We start from the raw sequence: 21609 nt of genomic DNA on the forward strand, positions 1-21609 counted from the left end.
CCTCATTCCCTATGCTGCTATAATCTAACAATAAGTCTAATCATTGCACAATATACTCTTTTCAATGCCTGTCGGGTTGCACCTCAATCTACCCCTGCCGAATATCATAAAATGTTTATTCCCTTTTTACAATGATCTGTTACTTTCTTTATATATGATGCAAAAGTTTGTTTTCAATCCATCGACACTCAAAATAAACTAATTTCTGTCACCTGCTCTAACCATTTGACCATAAAGCTTTAGTTCGATATTTGATGATTTCTTTGATTTAAAAAAAAAAAAAATCTTATTTCATTCTAAAACTCCAACTATGAACCCATTTTCCCATCTTCATTAACTGCTTCCTGCATACTGCTTTCCACATACGCTAAATTTCTTCCCCATTTCCAGAAAGCACCATCATCCACTTATAAAGTTACCAATTCCTTGTCCAATCATTAAATATGTAATTTATCATTATATTAAATAAAGCTACACTATGTAACTTTTCCGTCCACTAGAGGTCGCCTGTTCATGATGACGCCACGTTTGAGCGCAGAATCTTGGGACATGTGGTCTTCACCTCACAGCCGGTGGAAAACAGTCAGGATAGGACTCCGGCAGAAATCATGTTCATGGATGCGATTATTAACATTACTGTAGTGAAGCAGAGCAGGACCGAGTGTTGTGGAGCTGAGCAAGGCCGCAAGAGCGATTGAAGAGCGGGACTGTTATTATGGCATAATCGCCGGCGGGACTTTTATTATGACACGTTGCCGGCGCCACTTCCTCTTTTCCAATCATGAGTGAGGTAACGCAGCTCTGTTTATCGTATTAGATATATCTGAGTGTGTTGAAAAGGAAGTTATGACGTTCGCACGGCGGCTGCTATGACACTTGTTCACACTGCAGTGAGAGTAAAGTGTTTCACTGAATAAAACCAGAAACCGAGGGTAACGCAGATATGACGCAATCGACAGGCGACTCCCTCACACGCATAGCTCACACGTCCCGGTTCCTTGGTAATAGCAATTTCTCACGATTTACAAATGGTTGGAAACATTTGGGATATTCTAAGTACTCAACTGAACAAAATATATAACACTGGCCTAGTGGTTTCTGGATATTTTACTGTAAAAATCCTACATAGTTCACCTTTAAATAATACGGGCAACACACACTTCTTTGTGGGGTCCCATTATCTGTTGAGTAAATCCTAGACTAACTTGTTCCGACCCTTACTTGTATGCAGGGCCGGATTAACATAAGGGCTAGGTGGGGCTGAAGCCCCAGGGCCCGAGCACGGAGGGGGCCCGTGATTGGCCGAGAAAATGATTGACAATCGATCGGGAGCACCTAAAGTTTTCCTGTTGGGCCGCTCGCAAAACCACACCACGCCCCCACAAATTAAGCGCTGTTATTTAGGCTACTGGAGTGCTGCGAGTGCATGGGAAAATCAAAAGCCAGGTGAAGAAACGGCGCTACCTGAATAAACCGCACGCGCATCCAGCAGTGGCAGCGCGAGAACAGCTGAGTCGTCGCTGACAAACTCGTTCGGCGCTTTCGCCGCTCCATTGAAGTCATAACGAGCGCCAGGCAGTCGTTTTATCCATTTGAATTTGATACAAGCTCAACATCATGTGTACAGTAAAGGCTCTGTGGCGAAATTGGCTGAACCAGACTGAAAAGCTCCGACCATGTCTGAAGTGTTGAGGTAAATATAGACTACACGATGGCCGTAGCCAGCTATGAGGTCTCCGAGGTCCGGACCGCTGTATTTTTCCGAGGTGTAGGCTACATAGCTAATAAATGTTGTGAAATAATTGACCACCAATAGAGTGCTTTATGTACACATAAGCTGCTGCGCGAGTCACGCGACGCTTCAGTAAACGGTGTGAGATGTAAGTAGCCTATACATTATAGCCAAACTAAACATTTCATATTTCAAACAACGTTCAATGTTAAACAACGAACAGACTATCAGCCAGAGCTCAGCTTTAGGAGGGGAAGAGACAGGGCAAGAGAAGGAAACTGAGAGAAAAAGAATGAGAGAGTGATGAAATGAGGAGAGAGCAGGTATGACCAGTGTTGCCAACTCTGGCAAGACAAATAAGCAACCACAGCTTCAAAAACAAGCCCAATATTATTATATTATTTATTATCATCAATATAATTTATTATCAGTTATTTTGTTATCAATAAATGAGCCTGCAACATTTTAAACTGAAACCTCTCTGAGTTTGAAAAGCAAAAACAGATGTGATTTTACAAAAAATCATCAAATTGCAATAAAGGGCATGAAATATCCTCCAATCAGCAGTGAACAGAAGAGGTTTGGAGATGGAAAAAGTGACGTGAAGGCCAATTTAGTCGGAGTTAGTGCACACATATTAGGTGCAGAGTAGTTAACACGCACTACAAACTGTGAAAAAGACAAGCCCTGCATCTCAATCTGATACTATCTGCCCTAAATAGTATTGAAAATTACTAATGTCACATGCTATTTAGGATGGATAGTATGCACATTGGGATGTATGCAAGCACTAAGGGAGTGCTGCAATATAGCCACATATTTATTATAAATTAATTGGGAACCATACCTACTGTTAGTATACTAGTTTTTATTTTTATTATAGCCTGTAATGATAAATATGTTATACAAATATTTTTTTAAATTAAATGAGGTGCCTGTCCTCCCTGTTTCCTCTCCATCTCTGTTCATCTCTGCTGGTGGCATTGTTTGTGGAAATGTATACGTCTATTTACGTCTACTAACTATCATTACGTGCATTTATAATGTCACATTGAATGCAATTTTTCTTCAATGAGGGGGAGAAGGAGGCGGGATGTGAGAACTAATTACTACAGCATTTGTATCATAGCACTGATTGGCTATTAGCTTTGAGAAGACAGTGTCAGTCAATGTATTGGACAAAACAGCGACCATAAATGTAAAGAAATGAAGTTGCTTGTCATATTTCCCTAACAAGCAAACACATTTTTTAAAATAAGCCCAAAAAACTGCAACACGTGTTTTTTTTTACACGACCTGCCATAAAAAGAAGCCCAAAGTCGCGTGTTATACTATGGGTATGACAATCTACTGCCCACCTGCATGGTTTTGAAAGCTTATTATTAAAAAAAATTTAGCCTTCAAACATCTTAAAATGCACATATATAGATCAGAGAAATCAAAATTTTCTTGGGGGACCATGCCCCCAAACCCCCCAAAATACCTCAAATTTGGGACCTCACAGGTTTTAAAACTCCTTAAAGCTACACTGTGTAACTTTTTTAGTCTATTCTTAGCTAAAAACACTTAGTTCTTTCAAAAATATATGTGCTCATTAATGTATATTTACTTCTTTCAAGTAATAAAGTATTCTCGTAAGTTTATAATATGCCATTGAAAATACATAAGGTAATGGGATCTAACGGTGGTCGCCATGTTGCCCCTCCATCTTGAAAGTACATTAGCCAAAGAGGGACATACCCGTAAATTCAAGCTTCGCCATTCGCGTTTTAACCGGTTTTAACACTGTGCGCGTCAACTTGTTCAGACTTGTCTGGTGCATGCGCAGAGAGTTCATCTCAGCAGCTCCAGTAACAGAGTTATACGGAGTTTTCCTGGCTTGTTTATTCCTCAAAAGTCTGTTTTTCCTTGTGTGGTATTTCTGTGCGTTAATAACTCCGTAAGTAATAATAGTTATTTTCATTGTAGATGTGTTTCAGAGTGTGTCATCGCGTAATTCAGTTGATTCAGAAGTATTTTTGTGTCAACATACAATAGCGTAATGCTCACCTATTTGAATAATCATTCAGTTATTTTGTTATCAACAATGTTTATTCGTTTATAGAAAATATTTGCTTGTAATGTATGTTGATGGAAATATGTATCAGGTCTGATCGGCATATTGACACTTGTTATACAGAGCTAAACCTGCGCACACACTTTTGTAATCCGACACCGCTTGTTAGCAGCAGCAGCGGCAGCTCCGCTCCTTTTAATGCAGCTGCATTTAGCGCCTATATATGGTACAATAAGCTCTGGTTTACGGTTACATTATACAAATGTAACTTATAAGTATAGTTATACAGTTCTTAACTGTGTATCTTCTGTCATGCCATTATCATGTATATTTACCATCCTTATTTGTTCTCTCACAGAAACCACATTTATGTACATATACATGCAAACCTGTTTATGCCTTGCAATTGGATGACTGAATAAACATTACTATCATCAAAGTTCACTCTGGATTAGCTGCAGTTCTTTCTAGTCGAATAATTAGGCCAGTTGAGTTCCAACCATCCCACTGCGCACAGAATATCCCACAGGCACCGTGTCGAATGTGGACGAGGTCGAACTGGAAGCCATATTAATCTTGGACTAAATCGGCCACCGTAGGAGTTAAAACGAAATCGGAATTGAGAGGAACAGAAACTAAAATTTACTGGATGGTCATATACCTTTTCACCACTAGATGGGGGAAAATATCACACAGTGTAGCTTTAAGGCAGTTGTATATACTCAAAAGTTGTTGCTTTTTCTGGAAACCGGTTTGCTTTGACCTCATATCTGGAGTTAATGCATTTATGCATTTAAGGCCTACCGAATATTAAAATGGAAAATTCAGACAGTATATACTCATTGTATCTCTGTGCTTTGAAGATTTAGTTTTTAAAAAATACTAATTATTTCTGTGGTAGAAAACGTTGTGGCACTAAGATCGGCTACTATGGGGGCCCTTGGGTTTGTCATAGCCCCAGGGCCCTACATGTTCTTAATCCGGGCCTGCTTGTATGGTCATATTAAGCAAAAAGTCCATTATCCAATACACATTTTTCCTTTAATTCCCATCCTATCAAATTCAATTAAAACTTCCCTCTTTCCAAAGCATATCATAAGTCTTTTCCACATCAAAGAACACCTACTAACACCTCCTTATTCAATATTTCCATTATAGTTTCAGATTCTAGTTATATTATTGAATCCATTGTGTTAGCAAGTTCTTCTTCTAATGATGTTTGCTTTGTTTTAAAAAGTGCATTCCTCCCCACCTACTGGATTGGAGTGTAAAGTATGTATAATGTAAATTATACGATACAAACTATAATTTTTATCAGGTCATTTGTAATCAGCAACTGACTACATTTTGTAAGTAATCTACCCATCACTAATAATATATAATAACAACAACAAACTCAATCTTTGCTTTATTAGAATAAAATGTCTTTATGCCGTCATCACTTTTGAGTGGCGCCCTCTGGTGTGTTTTGAATAACAGCAGCTAAAACAGCATTACAGCACTATGCAGCAGGAAGAGTCATGTGACACAACACATAATGTGAAAATTGACACTTGATGTGCATGGTGATGATGTTCACTATGCTTTAATGCTGAGTCAAAGCACGCATTTCATTTATTGGATTGATTTATTTTTTTTACATTCCTCAAAGGAAAATGCACCGAATGGCTGATGGTGCTGCTGAACTACAGTTGGTAAAATCCAGAGACTTGAAATTATTAGCTAATTATAATCAATTTTTTTAATAGTGGAACAAATATACACACAACAGAAAAGTGCAGTAAAAAATTAAAATAATATATATATGAGATCTAGTAAAATCACTAAAGAAAATATTCCTAGATGAGAAATGATAGATTTTTACATACTATATATAGTACACACACCATACTGTATATAGTATACACACCGATGAGCCATTACATTATGACCACCAATATAATAACCCGTAGGACCTCTTTTAGCCGGCAAAGAAACAGCCACGCCATGAGGCACTGATTTCGAAGAGGTGGCGATAGGTCTCTTGGTATATCTGGTACCATAATGTCTACCGTAGGTCCTCCAGTTCTTGTACATTGCGGGGTGGTGCTGATATAGTGCAAACCCATTTTCCAAGTCGAACCACAAATGTTCTATTGAGTTCATGTCAGGTGAATTTGGAGGCCAAGACATTGACAGAAATTCACCATCAATGTTCCTCGAACCACTCCTTGATGATCCTGGCAGTGTGGCATACCAGCAGCCATATCACCCTGTAGCCCAAGACTGGTTTCCTACTGAAGCTAGGCAGGATGGGAGATCTCCTGGGAAAACTAGGTTGCTGCTGGTAGAGGTGTTAGTGAGGCCAGCAGGGGGCGCTCACCCTTACCCCTTTTCCACCAGAATGAACCGGGTGCTAGTTCAGAGCTAGTGCTAGTGCTAGTGCCAGTTTGGAGTTGGTTCATATGTTCTCGTTGTCATACGGCGATCGGTCTGCACAGCACTGATGCATCTCAAACAAGCCTTCAAGCAACAATGGCGAACGTTGCGTTACTATTGATACACATGGCTTTGTGATCCTACATCGGCATCAAAACACAGCGAATCCAACGCATTCGTGCAGCTCGCCGTAATTTGTATAGACGGAGATTACAAACGAGCAGCAGCTATTAGCTCCATTAGCTGCTATTTCAAAAATGGCGGATCTCGGTAATCGGCGGATCACGGTAACCCCGCCCCCAGCCTCTGACACAAGCGGTTCTTACTTCTAGACCAGCAATTTTTTGGTGCTACTTAAGAACCATTTTTCCTGGTTTGGAGCTGGTGCTTTGGGTGTGGAAAGACAAAGAACCAATTTGAAACTAGGCTCTGGCTCCGAACTACCACCAGCACTGCCTTGGTGGAAAAGGGGTACCTGTGGTCTGTGTGGGTCCTAACACCTCAGTATAGTGATGGGGACACTATACTGTAACAAGCACCGTCCTTCAGATACGTAAAACCGAGGTCCTGACTCTCTGTGATCATTAAAACCTAAAATTACATTATCACGCCCCCAAACATGACGGAGAACAAAACGGACTGTGATTGGTTGCATGTCAGTCAAGCGTCCTCTTGGCCAATGAAAGCTGCGATAGAGTCCAGACATTCTGCCGTCAGTCTGAAGGTCTAGCAACGTGAGACTAGATCTGCAGTGATGTTCAGATAACTGACATCTGTCAGGGATTGTGCTGTTGGGATAATGGGGCCTAAGGTGACCCAAGAAAACCTTGCCTGTATCTGTCCAACAGTGCATCCATACCATTGAATCCACTGGTAATAGACATATAGGCCGTCGACGTGATGCACCAGGATTCTTGATTCATCAGAGCAGGCCACTTCCTTCAAATCATCCAAAGTAAAACCAATGATTTTGACCAAGCCAGACCAATCTCAATGATTCTGGGCCCATTTCATGTGTTGTTGACGATGGCGTGCAGTTAGTGAAAATTGGACCCTAATAAGGCCATGTCCACACTAAGTTTTTGTTTGAAAGCACATCTTTTTCTCTCCGTTTTGGCCTTCTGACCACACTCAGACTGCGGGTTTTTTTTTTTTTTCACAAAAACGCTCTACAAAGTGGATACATTTGAAAACAACGCTATTGTGCCAGTTGTGCTATTCACTTTCATACTGCTAATATATTTACTTTGCACACACTTCATATCACGGTCCTGCAAGGATGACAGTAAAAGTATTCGCATTTGCTGTCCTGCGGCAAAACATGAGGGCAGTTCCGTTTTAGACCAAAAGTAATAATGGTGAGTGAGTGCGACCGGGACGCATCAGTGAACGGTGAGATATTTGGCTAAATAAAATGATCCTGCCAGAAGAATTGCGTGATAACTTTATGATGTCTGTTTCCTTTGTACCATCTCAGTGATCTTTTACACATGCACAGTAAGGCGAATTTGCCATTCTCTGACGTTTCAGTGGGGATGAGAAACTTTTGGAAAACCTATGGACAGAGAGCAACTCTGTTTACAAATATATCCGGATTAATGTCGATGTAGCCTAATATTTGACTAAAGCCGCGTTTCCACTGAAATTACAGGAACAATTTATCCCAGGAACTTTTTTCCCAGGAACTCTTTTCCCCCTAGACCTGCTGCTGTCTGCGTTTCCATCGCAATCTAAAATACCGTGAAGATTAGTCCGGTGACGTAGGACTGCGCGTGTCGACTTTACAGTTCCCACTGGATTTCGTCCTTTGCAAATAAATTGAATAAAGCCTGAACCTCGTCGTCGACCCATCGGTCGTATTTTTTTAACTCCATTGTTGATTTGAATATCAATCAACTCTTGCTGCACACACCGCAACAGGCTTATAAAAATAGTGGTTGAAATAAAATGCTGCATTGAGTCGACCAATCAAAATGCTGCATGAACTCATCCGATCAGCATGTTCAGCGCCCAAGTCCCACCCCTGAAAGTTCCTGAACATTGAAAAAGTACTACCTCGCAAGCAGGGAACTTCATTTAGACCCCGGTTCCTGCGGTCGAAACACACCGAGTACCACCCCAAAGTCCCTAGTTCCTGGGGAAAGTTCCTGCGGTGGAAACGCGACTTAATAAATTTGCTATTGTTTTTCTCCCTTAGTGTCAAACAGTTCCTCATGTTTTTTTCGTAGTAGATTAAACAGCCAAAACTGTTGATAGTAGAAGCACAGGAAGAAACTCTTCACCTGCAAACTAAACACTCGTGCACTGAATGCCCAGAGTTACCGACATATGTTTATCCACCCAACGGATCAAACCACATTTAGAAAACTAAGGTTTCAATCTGACTCAGGGATAAACCCCAGTAAAGCCGGTTCTGTGAGATTATACACACTTTTAACTTTGTATTCTGGTTTTTCCATTCACCAAAAATTTAGAAATAGACAATTTTAAAATCACTAACGTTATGCTCCATTTCACCATGAAATGTAAGTCATCCACAATATTCTTCTACTTTTAGCCATTTGAAACAGTCAAGTAGCTACACCCTCAGAAGAAAAGCATTCACTGAGGCAGTGCTATGAACACTTCTAATATGAACTCTTAACCTTTGATAAAAAGGTTACCTTTTTTTTCATCCATCAAGAGCAGTTAACTATAACCTTATATCGTATGCAAATGCAATGTGTGAAGTAGGAGGGTCACACGCTGCCATGGGAAGATTCACACAACACTAACAGTTCTGCAGTTAGATCACACACTCAACCACTGAACAAAATGTCTCCTGTGTTAGTTTTGTTCTCTTTGTGCTGTTGGAGTCTGACTGGTAAGTTATAAAAGCATTATTATGGCTTGTTTTTTTTTTCCCGTTTCAGTGTAAATTAGAATTAGTTTATTTTCATCTGCTGTTATGTACCAAAATAATGAATATTGTATAAATATGATACAAGATCTACTAATTTAAATGCAGGGCCAGTTGTTCAAAAAGTTTAACTGGATCAGAATGATCTGGATTTGGAAATCTCATGTTTTGCTTCTTAAGATCAGGTAATCCATCTTAAATTTTGTGCCAGTTTTTCAAAGTAAAATTGGATTGTATCTCCCAGATCCTGATACACACTTTTTCAGATTACCGAATCTGGATAACTAGTGCTCTACGGAGCCCCTAAAGGGACATAATGATGGAAAAAATATCAAATAAATATTTAAATGCTTTAGCTTTGTCTCAGAAACAATTGGTGTAGCTTTCACCCGAGAGACTGCGTTCGCTCACAAAGAACTTTTGACTGGTTCATCTCTAATGATTGTGCCAATGTAGTTTACAAACTGTGATAAAATAAACTCTTTAAATTAAATATAATCTTTTTGTTGGATATTTACAGCTGTTTGGGGATTATTTTATGGTGCCAAAATCTATTTTTTACTTTACTGCAGGCTACCAAAAGGCTTAATAGGAAGCCTAATGTCTACTTCTAATTTATTATTTTAACAGTTAAACTAATCAAGAGAAAAATAAAGTGTGTGTGTATTACATGATACAAATGTTTTATTTTTTGACCAAATTTTGGTTTATGAAATCCACCCTTCTGATAGGATCAATATAATCCAAATGTCTTTGAATCAAAGGTATCTCAATCTTAAAACGTTAAAACAAATCTTAAAAACAACCCAAGATTTAATTTTATGATCTAATCTGATTTCAGAATCTTTTTTTTTTCTTTTGAATAACCCATCTTCAAGCTTTGATCCAATCCGACAGCCGAAACCCGATCAGATTACTTTTGAACATCTGGCCCCCATCTCATATTTTTTCCATCATTATGTCCCTTTAGGGGCTCCGTAGAGCACTAGTAATCCAGATTCGGTAATCTGAAAAAGTGTGTATCTGGATAAGGAAGATCCGATCCAATTTTGCTTTGAAAAACCGGCACAAAAGTAAGATGAATTACCTGATCCTGAGAAACAAAACATGAGATTTCCAAATCCAGATCATTCTGATCCAGATTAAACTTTTTGAAAAACTGGCCCCAGGTCTCTCTTGGGATTAGGATTAGAAAGTTCTGGGAATGGTCATGAAAATAATGGAAATCTCTACAGTGAAAGAGAGAACTTTCCATTGAGCTGCTTTCAAATATAAGGCCATTTTTTGTCATTTTAACATCTACAAATGTCATGGAAATTAACTGGTCAAAATGTGCAGGACCCTTATAGTGCAGACAAGACAGTGATCTAAATATCTAATTTATTTAAAAAAATTATTTAAAATATCCAGCACAATTAAAACTGTACTTTCAATCTGCAATAATTACTATTGTTTATTTTCAATAAATTATGAAACTTTAAACACTGATTGTTCTCTACACTTTAAAACAAATTAAAGTGTAAGGATGTGCCTCACCGATAAAATTGATATTTGAAATTTGTTTTGTGTTTCTTGTTTTGGATGTTCTCAACTTTTCAGGCTTTGTAATTCATCAGAAATCAAAAATGTGTGTGTTCATCAGGTGTGTTTGGTGATTCAGTGTCAGTGATGGAGGGAGATTCTGTCACTCTAAACACTGATGATACTGAAATACAGGAATACGGTGACATACTGTGGAAATATGGAGCTGAAAAATTTAAAATAGGTAAAATAAAGAAAAGGAACCAAATCTCCTCCACATCTGATGTTCCTGATGGGAGATTCAGAGACAGACTGAAGCTGGACAATCAAACTGGATCTCTGACCATCACAAACATCACAACTGAACATGCTGGAGATTATCAACTAGAGATAGCTGGAGTGAACCTGTCATCAAAAACATTCAGAGTTTCTGTCTATGGTGAGTAGAGACGTCATTTGTCCAAATGTTCACATATTCTATTTACATATTCAAATGTTTAAACAGTTTATAGTTTGAGATGACAGACACATTCAGTGACCATCAACACACTAAACACTCACTCAACACAAAAGCTATTACACTGATTCACTACAATTCACAACACTGAAAAATCTAATTGTTGTGTTCATATTCCTCTTATTCTCATGTTTTCCAGCTCATCTGCCTGTTCCTGTCATCAGCAGAGACTGTTCATTATCATCATCATCATCAAATTGTTCACTGGTGTGTTCAGTGGTGAATGTGGGTGATGTGACTCTCTCCTGGTACAAAGGAAACAGTTTATTGTCCAGCATCAGTATGTCTGATCTCAGCATCAGTCTCTCTCTACCCCTGGAGGTGGAATATCAGGATAAAAACACCTACAGCTGTGTGCTCAACAATCCCATCAGCAACCAGACCAGACATCCCAACATCACTCAGCTCTGTCACACATGTGCAGGTACGGCTGTGGTTTATTCATTGAGCTGATCTAGCTGAGCTGGTCTTCTGTTGAAGATCGGACTGAGTCAATCACTCACACTAATGACTGTCTCTCTTTTCCTCTCCTTCAGGTCCTCCAGTCTCTCTGATAGTGTTGATCTCTGCTGCTGCTGCTGCTGCTGGATCTCTGTTGATTGTTGCTGCTCTCTGGATCTTTTGCATCTGCAGGAAACACAGAAAAACTGATCAAGACGGCAAGTATTATCCTCTACTTTTAAATAAGTAAAATAAGAAATAATTCTGTGAAAATATGTTCTAAATATTTTAGCCAACTAATAACCCTATTTTATGATTTAATAAAAATTATTCTCATCATTTCCAGTCATAATAAATGTCTATTTGTATAATGATACTGAACGTCTCTCTTTACTTGTCTCACTCGTATAAAAAAGTTTCTCAAACACTATCAACACTGGAAATGCAAAAACAGAAAAGTTTATTTTTAATTCAAAAACTAAAAAAAGAAATCTCAATTTTATGAATGTGTAAGGATGTGGCTGGTGCTCTAAAATCTATGTATGTTGTATATGAATATTAACTTGTGTTGTGCTTGTTGAACCTTAATGCTGATTAAATACAAAGAAAAATACTTTACTTTGTTAAACAACCCATTTTGGTTTGATTTGTGTGTCTCTCTAAATTTTATGATAAATATAGAATTTTTGTGGAAAAAATTATAGGCCTAATGGCAAACTTTGTGTTACTTTGAAAGCATTAATTAAATTAATAACAAATAGGTTGTGAAGAACCAGATCTATTTAAGATTGAGTTTTGTTGTTTTAATGTATCTATTATAGTTCAAAGAGTTGAGACTCGTGGAGAAGAGGTCACTTACGCTGAGACGACATTCTACAAAAGAAACAGACAGAAATCGGTAAGAGGGTTTATAGTTAATTTGTTGAGTATTTGCACAATTTCGGCAGTGATTCAGATGTAGATCTGTGTGTGCTTGTGTTTTTGTCTGTATAATAATGAAGCTCATTTCTAACAGATAAGAGAAATAATCATGCTCTGGTAAATAATAATTATGACAAAAACATGTTATTATGACCTAAAATTGTGAGATTATAACAAGGCAAAAATATCACATATACGCATTAAAAAGTTCAAATTATAACTTAAAATGTTGAAATTTTGACTTTTTTGTGACAATTTGGAATTCTTAATATTTTGTAATTCTTAATATTTTGTATGTCGAAATTTTGACTTTTTTGTCAAATTATTTTTTCTTATGTGGCAGTAATGGCCTTTCAAAGTATAATGATCTATCACACAGTAAATCTCAAACACAACAGCACCATCGGATGTGTATAAAAAACTATATCACAATACATTACATTTATTATTATTTGTATATCTTGTGTTATGATTTATTTTACAGAAAGTTGAACAGGAGGATCATGTGGAATATGCACCAATCAAAATCAGAAGATAATGAAACTTTAATGTTGTTCCTTTAAAGTACAAGACCCAGATTGTGTGATCATTTTCACTATGAGCCTCCTGAACAACCTCAGACTCTGAGGGCCCTATTGTAACGTTCTGAGCTCATGGTCTGAAACGCACATGTGCACTTAGGGTATGTCCAAATCCTCTTCTGCTAGTTTAACGACAGAAAAAACGGTCGCCGCACCAGGCGCATGGTCCAAAAAGTTGTACATAGTCTCTTAATGAGTCTTCCGTGTCTTGAGTCTATAAGGTAACAATAAGATAACCTTGTTTGAAATGGGTTTGGCTAAAAGAACATTTTGGTTTCGTCTATACTACTAGGTACTTATATTATATTGACTGGGTTAAATAGAATTGCATTACTAAAAAGAGACTAAAATACAATTTTCGTTGACTAAAACTACACGAAAATAGTCATGGAAAATTCTGACTAAAATGCTCAGACTTTTAGTCGACTGAAACTTGATGACTAAAAAGAGTATGAACGTGACTAAAACTAATAAAAACTAAAATGACAGCTTGACGCAAAGACTAAAACTAAAATGAAAACCGGCCGCCAAAAACAACACTAGGTCCAAAAGGGTTGTATCAAGTCTCCTAATGAGTCATGGGTGTATTTTTGGGCGCAACATGTAATAAACCAATCTGAGTCTCATCTCTCATTCCCTTTAAAAGCCAGTTGCGCTTGCACCATGGCGGATTCGCTATTCACATAGTGGAATTTGCAAAGGGAAAGACTGAACGCTAGCCTAGAAATCTAGACGCACCCTAGCGGCAGCAAATCTAATTTGTAGCCAGGGTAGTCTAGCAACTCTTCGTTGGCTTGCGAGCTGGCAAAACCAAACTCTGGTCAGGCCAATCACATCGTGTATAGAGTCGGTGGGCGGGCTTAACATAATGACGGCAGAGTTGACGCGGTTCCCTAAACAAAGAAGATGGCGAACAGCTGTCTTTCGAATCGGCTTTGGCAGCGACTCTGGAAGACTTGGAGTTAAGCTTTTCTTTGACACTGAAGTCATTCTTAAGAGAGGAAGATGTGTTCGGAGTTTTGCCGACCGGATACGGCGAAAGTTTAATCTATCAACTAGCTCTGCTTCACCTTCTTCATTGCTCTGGTTGGTTGTAGCACTATCCTATAGCGTGTAGAGGGAATCTGAAAGACAACCGTTTATCCCGCTCCTCGGATTGAGCCCTGCCAATGGTGAGTTCCCAGACCCAACATCTTGATGTGGGTCTGGCTTGTCAGGCTAACTGAACACTTCTCCAAGGAGGAATCCTTTTATTTGTAATATTTAAAAATGTTTATTTGCTGCTGCGCGTCCTTGTGTGTGTAATAAGCGGAATGTATGTGCGTTGTGGACACGTCTATAGGCACACATTATTAACACGCCCTTCAAATAACACAAAAAATACTGCGCAGTTGATTTAAGTTGAGTTTCCTCAAAATGGCAACACGCCAACAATGCACCTGAACCCACCTTGCTTTTTTAGACCAGCACGCCCATAGGTGCACAAATGGGCGCAAGTGCATTTGATATTTAAACAACGTGGCACAGGACATGAAAATGTCTGGCTAAAAATTGCACCAGGTGTATGATAGGGCCCTGAGTCTATGGTGGAGTTTTCAGTGAGAATCATCATGTTACATTAGGGAATCACACAAGACTAAAGTATTATAATTGAAACCAGATTAATTAAATGTTCTCCTCAAAAATGATCTTCAAAAGAAATGACCTTAATTGCAAAACAGGGACTTTATTAGGTGGCCCATTGCAGCATTTTCGTGTTTGCAAAACGAAGATGCAAACTGGTTATCAAAAGGTGACAAAGTGAACTCTGCTGTGGTCTCATTTATTTATATCTGTACACAAACGTGGTTTGATCAGTTGAGTAGACATACAGCTTGTGCATGAGAATGCGTCTACTGCTAGAAGTTTGCATTTGATGTCAGTTGTAGTGTTTGTCTGAGGTGTCACTGTGTCTGTGCGAGTGTGTGTCTGAGGTGTCAATAAAGCATCTGCGCGAGTGTGTGTCTGAGGTGTCAATAAAGCATCTGTGCGAGTGTGTGTCTGAGGTGTCAATAAAGCATCTGTGCGAGTGTGTCTGAGGTGTCAGTCTGTTTGAACAGCAAGTTGTTGCAAGGATTTTTCATTCTACCGTTTATGCTCACATGAAACCGTTGATAACTTCTCTACAGGGAAGCCACTCTATTACAAAATACTAAACTCATTAGTGCTGATGTTTGACTAAAAAGGTCCCAAATCAAACTGTGATATTACTGTGAAAAATTGTAATATATTCTTTGTGTGTATGATGGTCCTGCAGTTGAGCAGTTCTACTCTCAGGAAAAAAATGTACACCAGCGGTCATGTGCAGTAGATTTTCAAAAGGCACACCTTATTTACCCCTTAGGGGTGCACATTAGTACCTAAATGATTGAAAAGGTAGCGCACCAGTGACCGTTTATACTTTTTTTTCTGAGAGTTTGGTTTCAGTCATTTCAATTCTTTCTAAGCAGAACTATTCTTGATCTGTTTTTCTTATTAAAGGTTATATACTGTTTTCTGCCAGTGTCTGGGTCATTTTATTAATAAACACAATGTATGATTTGCATTTTTTGATTTATGTTTGATGGTTGTTAATAATTTGCTTACATCAGCTTTGAGGAGAAACTAAATGCTGCTAACAAACAGGGCTCCTTTCCAAAGGTGAAACAAAGGTTGAAATTTAGAGTGTGAAATCAAATCATAAACAGACAGAAAATCTCACCTCAGGTTCCCTTGATAGTGCCAAAGTCCAGACACAAAGTTATGAGGACTGCTCAAGATATCCGCTCCGGCTCCAGTTCCAGTAACCGCCGCCTGAAGATCAGGGAACAAAACATGAGTGATGGCATTAGCAAATATGTTGTTAGTGTGGTGCTCTGGTAGATTTTAGTAGGCCTACCAAATGCTAGTGTGCTCTGAGTGGGTGGTTGTTTGCTGGTCAAGAGCCCACATGTCTGATATTATATAGCCTATCTCTGTCATATTCTGGTCTGTCTTGGGTCCCTCCTTCAAAGTTCATCTGAGGTAGTTTTCACCTGGGGCATCCTCCAGCAAGTCTGGTCATGATATTACAAGACCAAATACACCTTGATGCATACTTTGTACAGGCATGTAAATGAACATAATATAAGGGTCATTCTTACTATTCGGTGCCATTTCAGCTTGGTAACTTTCTATTAAAAATGTTAAAATTTCCATGATTTAACCATTTTATCTGAAGAAGGGCTAGTTACACTACAAGAAATATATATTGGTGAAGCATTTATCTCGCGGAGGCCTGGAGGGCAAAACAGCCATAGAACTGCAGCACAAGTAGGCTATGTAAATTTTCCATCTTAAAAAACAAAAATATGATACAAGATGCACATTTTTGGCACTTGTGATCCATATACAGCACCTACTGCAGTATTTAAATCACTAAAAAAAGCGTTCTAAATCGCTTAACATGAAAACTTGAATTAAGCAAAGTTTAATGCTAGTCTAGGATTTGTTGATATGGGTATTATTTTACATCGCGTTGTGTTGCACCGCTTAATTTAAAAAAGATTTCATACGTGAAATATGGAGAACCTCATGACATTTGACTCTGTTTTCAAAACCCACTTTTTTTCTGAAAAACAACTTTTTTTAATCTTTTAATTATTTTGGCTAAGTTCTATATTCATAAGACAAAAATTACTCAAAAGAAACCCTCATATATTACCTTTTATAATACTGATCTCACAATATACATTGAAACCCTTTCAAACATGAGCTCACAAAACAAAAAACTAAACAACAATACAAATAATAACAATAAAACAATAACATTTTTAAGGCTTTTCAAATTCATGTAACTGCCCTAATACTAAACTTTATTTCAGTTTTTGTATTATTATTATTACATACATGTTCATTCTATATTTTAGTTGATGTTGTTACTTACTCTGAACTGTACCACAATGTCTTATATTTGTTATATACTTGTCTGTACTTGAACTAATAGAAAATGTAATAATAAAAAAAAGATTCAGTAAAGTGTGCTTTTTTTTATCTCCAATGAGGCTAGTTAAAGTGAAAGTGATGTATTTTTGGAGACCAGCGTAAGGTGGATTCTCGCCACCTACTGGGGTGCAGTGAGAAGTATCGATGAACGAAAGGAAAACAACAACAACAAAACAAAAAAAACACTAAATCCTTCTAATCAAATCTGAATCCCTCAAATATTTTAGAAAAATCATACACCCTTAACTGATTCTGTGCATTCTGAAATATAGGCTATTCTTAACTGTAATGGCATTAGTTTCCATATCTCTAGTTTTTCAGCAAGCTGATTTCTCTGCCTCAGTGTAAGAGCACATGTTGAACTGTTTCTGTTATTCCACAGGGGGTTTGCAGTATCAAGATGCATGTTGACTAAATTCAAGCATTAAAGAGAAAACAGTGTCTTCACTTTTATCTTTTTACACATTAATTTCCCACATATAATTGAATGAGGAAAGGAAAAACAAAAGAGAACAGCTACAACAGACTAGCATGTTTACTATTTGAACATACATTTTGCTCTCCTTTCTTTCTGGCCAGCAAATTTCTCAATGAGTCTCTGATTAAAGTCAATCATCTCAGTAGTGTCATGACGTTTGCATATTTCAGTTAGATATTTGAGGTCTCTTACCCCCGCTGTTGTCCACAAAACTTCAGTACCGACACTTTGAAATAAAAGACAGGGAAAGCAATAAAGGGCATTGCTAACAACACATCCAGCCAGCCACCTAACTTAAGTTTCTCATAACAAGCGCGTGAAGCTCCGAGTGTAGCTTCATCCTCTGTCACTGACCTGCTGCTGGATTTGTAAATCGCATTGGTCCGGTTTGGGATCCTTTATCCTTTTTTTTCTTCCAGCGAACGCCTTGTGAAAGAATTTGGTTTAACTGCTGCCATCTCTATGAAAGTGATCATCCTAACATGGTTTTGGCGGAACCGGAGTGATGGTGTCGCCCGCGCACTTTCGCTTTAGTGGCCAAGAGCGTAAAGTTGAATGACAGGTGAAGAGAACCAATCAGATTGAATAAAATAACACGCATCCAATTCTGATTCGCCAGGGACGCAGCGACCTGCAAACCAATTAGACCTAGACCTAAGAAACCAATTAGAGACCAGCTTCAGGTCACATGCAGCCCGTAGATTTTTGTACTCAGATAGACATCCATTTGTCCGGCGTCCCTCGCGCATGAAACATATTGAAGAACATATAAAATAGTTAACCGATCAAAGCCAGTTTTTATTAAATGCTGAGGCTCTTACTAACAGCCGGCACGTCGTATGAGTAAACTATTTTATTTTTATTGCACTTTTATATCATTTTTGTTTACATGTATATTTCTGGAATTTTGATGGGGGCGGTGCCCCAGCGCCCTCTATTGACCAGCCACCACTGGTCTAAAGTACCGCGAAGATTAGGCAAATTGGTCCGGTGATGTAGGACTGTGTGCGGCGAGACTGTTCCTCCCAGTCACGGACAGTAATAATTTTTGCGCGATACTGTCTACAATAATAACAAGTATTTAACAAGTATTATGCATGTATTGGTTTACTAAAGAGGTAATTAACAAAACGGCGGAAAAGAGACAAGCACTGATACTAAAGCGTATTCTGCAACGTATCAGCTATTACGGACATTGACCGTGCGATTGCTGAGACGAACGCGTGCCATCGAACAGAAAGAGCAAGACTGATATTTACTGAACGCTGAACGAACCTCGCAAGACCTTAAAAAATGCCGGTTGAAATAAAATGCTGAGTGAGTTCAACCAATCAGCATGTTCAGCGTCCAAGTCCCACCCCCGAAAGTTCCTGAACTTTGAAAAAGTACTACCTAGGGAGCAGGGCCGTTCGGAGGGGGAAATATTTACCCGGACCTTTAATTCGACCCTGGTTCCTGCGGTCGAAACACACCGAGTACCACCCCAAAGTTCCTAGTTCCTGGGGAAAGTTCCTGTGGTGGAAATGCGGCTTTAGTGTCTTCTTGCCACATATTTCCAAATGCTGTTTTAATAATACCTTTTACTTCTGTTCCGTTACTCTTCATTTCTCAATGCTGTCTTGGCCAGTTTATCCACCGCCTCATTCCCTATGCTGCTATAATCTAACCATAAATCTAATCATTGCACAATATACTCTTTTCAATGCACCTCAATCTACCCCTGCCGGATATCATAAAATGTTTATTCCCTTTTTACAATGATCTGTTACTTTCTTTATATATGATGCAAATGTTAGATTTGAATCCATACTCAAAAGAAACTAATTTCTGTCACCTGCTCTAACATTTGACCATACAGCTTTAGTTTGATATTTGGTGATTTCTTCTTTGTTTTTTTTCCCATATTTCTTATTTGATTCTAAAACTCCAATTATTAACCCATTTTTCCATCTTCATAAACTGCTTCCTGCATGCTGCTTTCCACATAGTCTACATTTCTTCCCCTTTTCCAGAAAGCACCATCATACTTATAAATTTACCAATTCCTTGTCCAATCATTAAATATGTAATTTATCATTATATTAAATAATACGGGCAACACACACTTCTTTGTGGGGTCCCATTATCTGTTGAGTAAATCCTAGACTAACTTGTTCCAACGCTTACTTCTATGGTTAGGGTTAGGCAAATTAAGCAAAAAGCCCATTATCCAATACAAATTTTTCCTTTAATTCTCATCCTATCGAATTCAATTAAAACATCCCTCTTTCCAAAGCATATCATAAGTCTTTTCCACATCAAAGAACACCTACTAACACCTCCTTATTCAATATTTCCTTTATAGTTTCAGATTCTAGATATATTATTTAATCCATTGTGTTAGCACGTTCTTTTTCTAATGATGTTTGTTTTTTTAATGTGCATTACCCCCTGGATTGAAGAGTAAAGTATGTGTAATGTAAATTACACGATACTAACTATAATTTTTATCAGGTAATTTGGAATCAGCAACTGACTACATTTTGTAAGTAATCTACCCAGCACTAATAATATATAATAACAACAACAAACTCAATCAAACACAAATGACTTTGCTTTATTAGAATAAAATGTCTTTAACTTTTGTGTAATCACTTTTGAGTGGCGCCCTCTGGTGTGTTTTGAATAACAGCAGCTAAAAAGCAGTCATGTGACACAACACATAATGTGAGAATTGTCACTTGATGTGCATGGTGATAGGTGGTAGAGATGACGTTCACTATGCTTTAATGCTGAGTCAAAGCTCACTTTTCATTTATTGGAATGATTAAAAAATATTCTTTATTTTTTTACATTCCTCAAAGGAAAATGCACTGAATGGCTGATGGTGCTGCTGAACTTTAGTTGGTAAAATCCAGACACTAATAATAAGCCATTTTTAAATAGTGGAACAAATATACACACAACAGAAAAGTGCTGTAAAAAAATGAAATAAATACATAAATAAAAATAATATATGAGGTCTAGTAAAATCACTAAAGAAAATATTCCTAGATGAGAAATTACAGATTTTTTTTTTATTTACACAACGATGAGCCATTACATTATGACCACCAATATAATAACCCGTAGGACCTCTTTTAGCCCACAAAGAAAAAGCCACGCCTTGAGGCACTGATTTCGAAGAGGTGGCGATAGGTCTCTTGGTATATCTGGTACCATAATGTCTACCATTGTCTCTAGGTCCTCCAGTTCCCGTACATTGAGGGGTGGTGCTTATGTAGTGCAAACCCAATTTTCCAAGTCGAACCACAAATTGAGTTCTATTGAGTTCATGTCAGGTGAATTTGGAGGCCAAGAAATTGACAGAAATTCACCATCATGTTCCTCGAACCACTCCTTGATGATTCTGGCAGTCTGGCACACCAGCAGCCATATCACCCTGTAGCCCAAGACTGGTTTCCCACTGAAGCTAGGCAGGATGGGAGACCTCCTGGGAAAACTAGGTAGCTGCTGGTAGAGGTGTTAGAGAGGCCAGCAGGAGGCGCTCGCCCTGTGGTCTGTGTGGGTCCTAACACCCCAGTAGTGATGGGGACGCTATACTGTAACAAGCAACGTCCTTCAGATGAGACATTAAACCGAAGTCCTGACTCTCTGTGGTCTTTAAAAAGGAAGAAAGCCGCTGTGTTTACAACTGTGACAATGAACACTTACCAGGATCAACTAAACGCTGGATTTTATGTGAAGTTCGCGGCTTATTCATTCTTGAATAATTAATTTATAGACGCCGGCCTGTTATTGCAGGGACATTGACTTTACATTTTCACGCCCCTAAACATGACGCAGAACAAAACGGACTGTGATTGGTTGCGTTACATGTCAGTCAAACGTCCTCTTGGGCGGTCCTTGACCGATGAAAGCTGCGATAGAATCCAGACATTCTGCCGTCAGTCTGAAGGTCTGGCTATGTGAGACTAGATCCGCAATGATGTTCAGAGACCTGACATCTGTCAGGGATTGTGCTGTTGGGATAATGGGGCCTAAGGTGTCCCAAGAAAACATTG

At 38.4% G+C, this 21609-nt stretch overlaps 2 protein-coding genes across 2 annotated transcripts in view; one reads left to right on the plus strand and one right to left on the minus strand.

Moving 5' to 3' along the window:
* Positions 1-21609, minus strand: part of LOC307120419 (uncharacterized protein) — a 50955-nt gene that overhangs the window by 15146 nt on the left and 14200 nt on the right. The window contains exons 4-5 of the mRNA XM_079807448.1: positions 15827-15918; positions 11647-11770 (exon numbers count right to left, since the gene is read on the minus strand). The gene's annotated coding sequence lies outside the window, so the exon portion shown is untranslated. The remainder of the gene's footprint in view (positions 1-11646; positions 11771-15826; positions 15919-21609) is intronic.
* LOC307120421 (CD48 antigen-like) lies at positions 7370-15619 on the plus strand. Its single transcript, XM_079807450.1, has 6 exons — positions 7370-9069; positions 10748-11065; positions 11283-11567; positions 11680-11802; positions 12406-12482; positions 12990-15619. The coding sequence occupies exons 1-6, from the start codon at positions 9021-9023 to the stop codon at positions 13041-13043; spliced, it is 906 nt and encodes a 301-aa protein (XP_079663576.1). The 5' UTR covers positions 7370-9020; the 3' UTR covers positions 13044-15619.

This window comes from Gobio gobio (genome assembly GCF_949357685.1).
Source record: "Gobio gobio genome assembly, chromosome: 24".
In the NCBI taxonomy this organism is placed as follows: domain Eukaryota; kingdom Metazoa; phylum Chordata; class Actinopteri; order Cypriniformes; family Gobionidae; genus Gobio; species Gobio gobio.

What these genes read in the sequence shown, in the direction of transcription:
- LOC307120421 (XM_079807450.1), top strand. Translation starts at nt 9,021, where the DNA reads ATGTCTCCTGTGTTAGTTTTGTTCTCTTTGTGCTGTTGGAGTCTGACT. An exon ending in GTGCTGTTGGAGTCTGACTG is followed by an intron (nt 9,070 to 10,747) that starts GTAAGTTATAAA and finishes TGTGTTCATCAG; the next exon opens with GTGTGTTTGGTGATTCAGTG. An exon ending in CAGAAAAACTGATCAAGACG is followed by an intron (nt 11,803 to 12,405) that starts GCAAGTATTATC and finishes TATCTATTATAG; the next exon opens with TTCAAAGAGTTGAGACTCGT.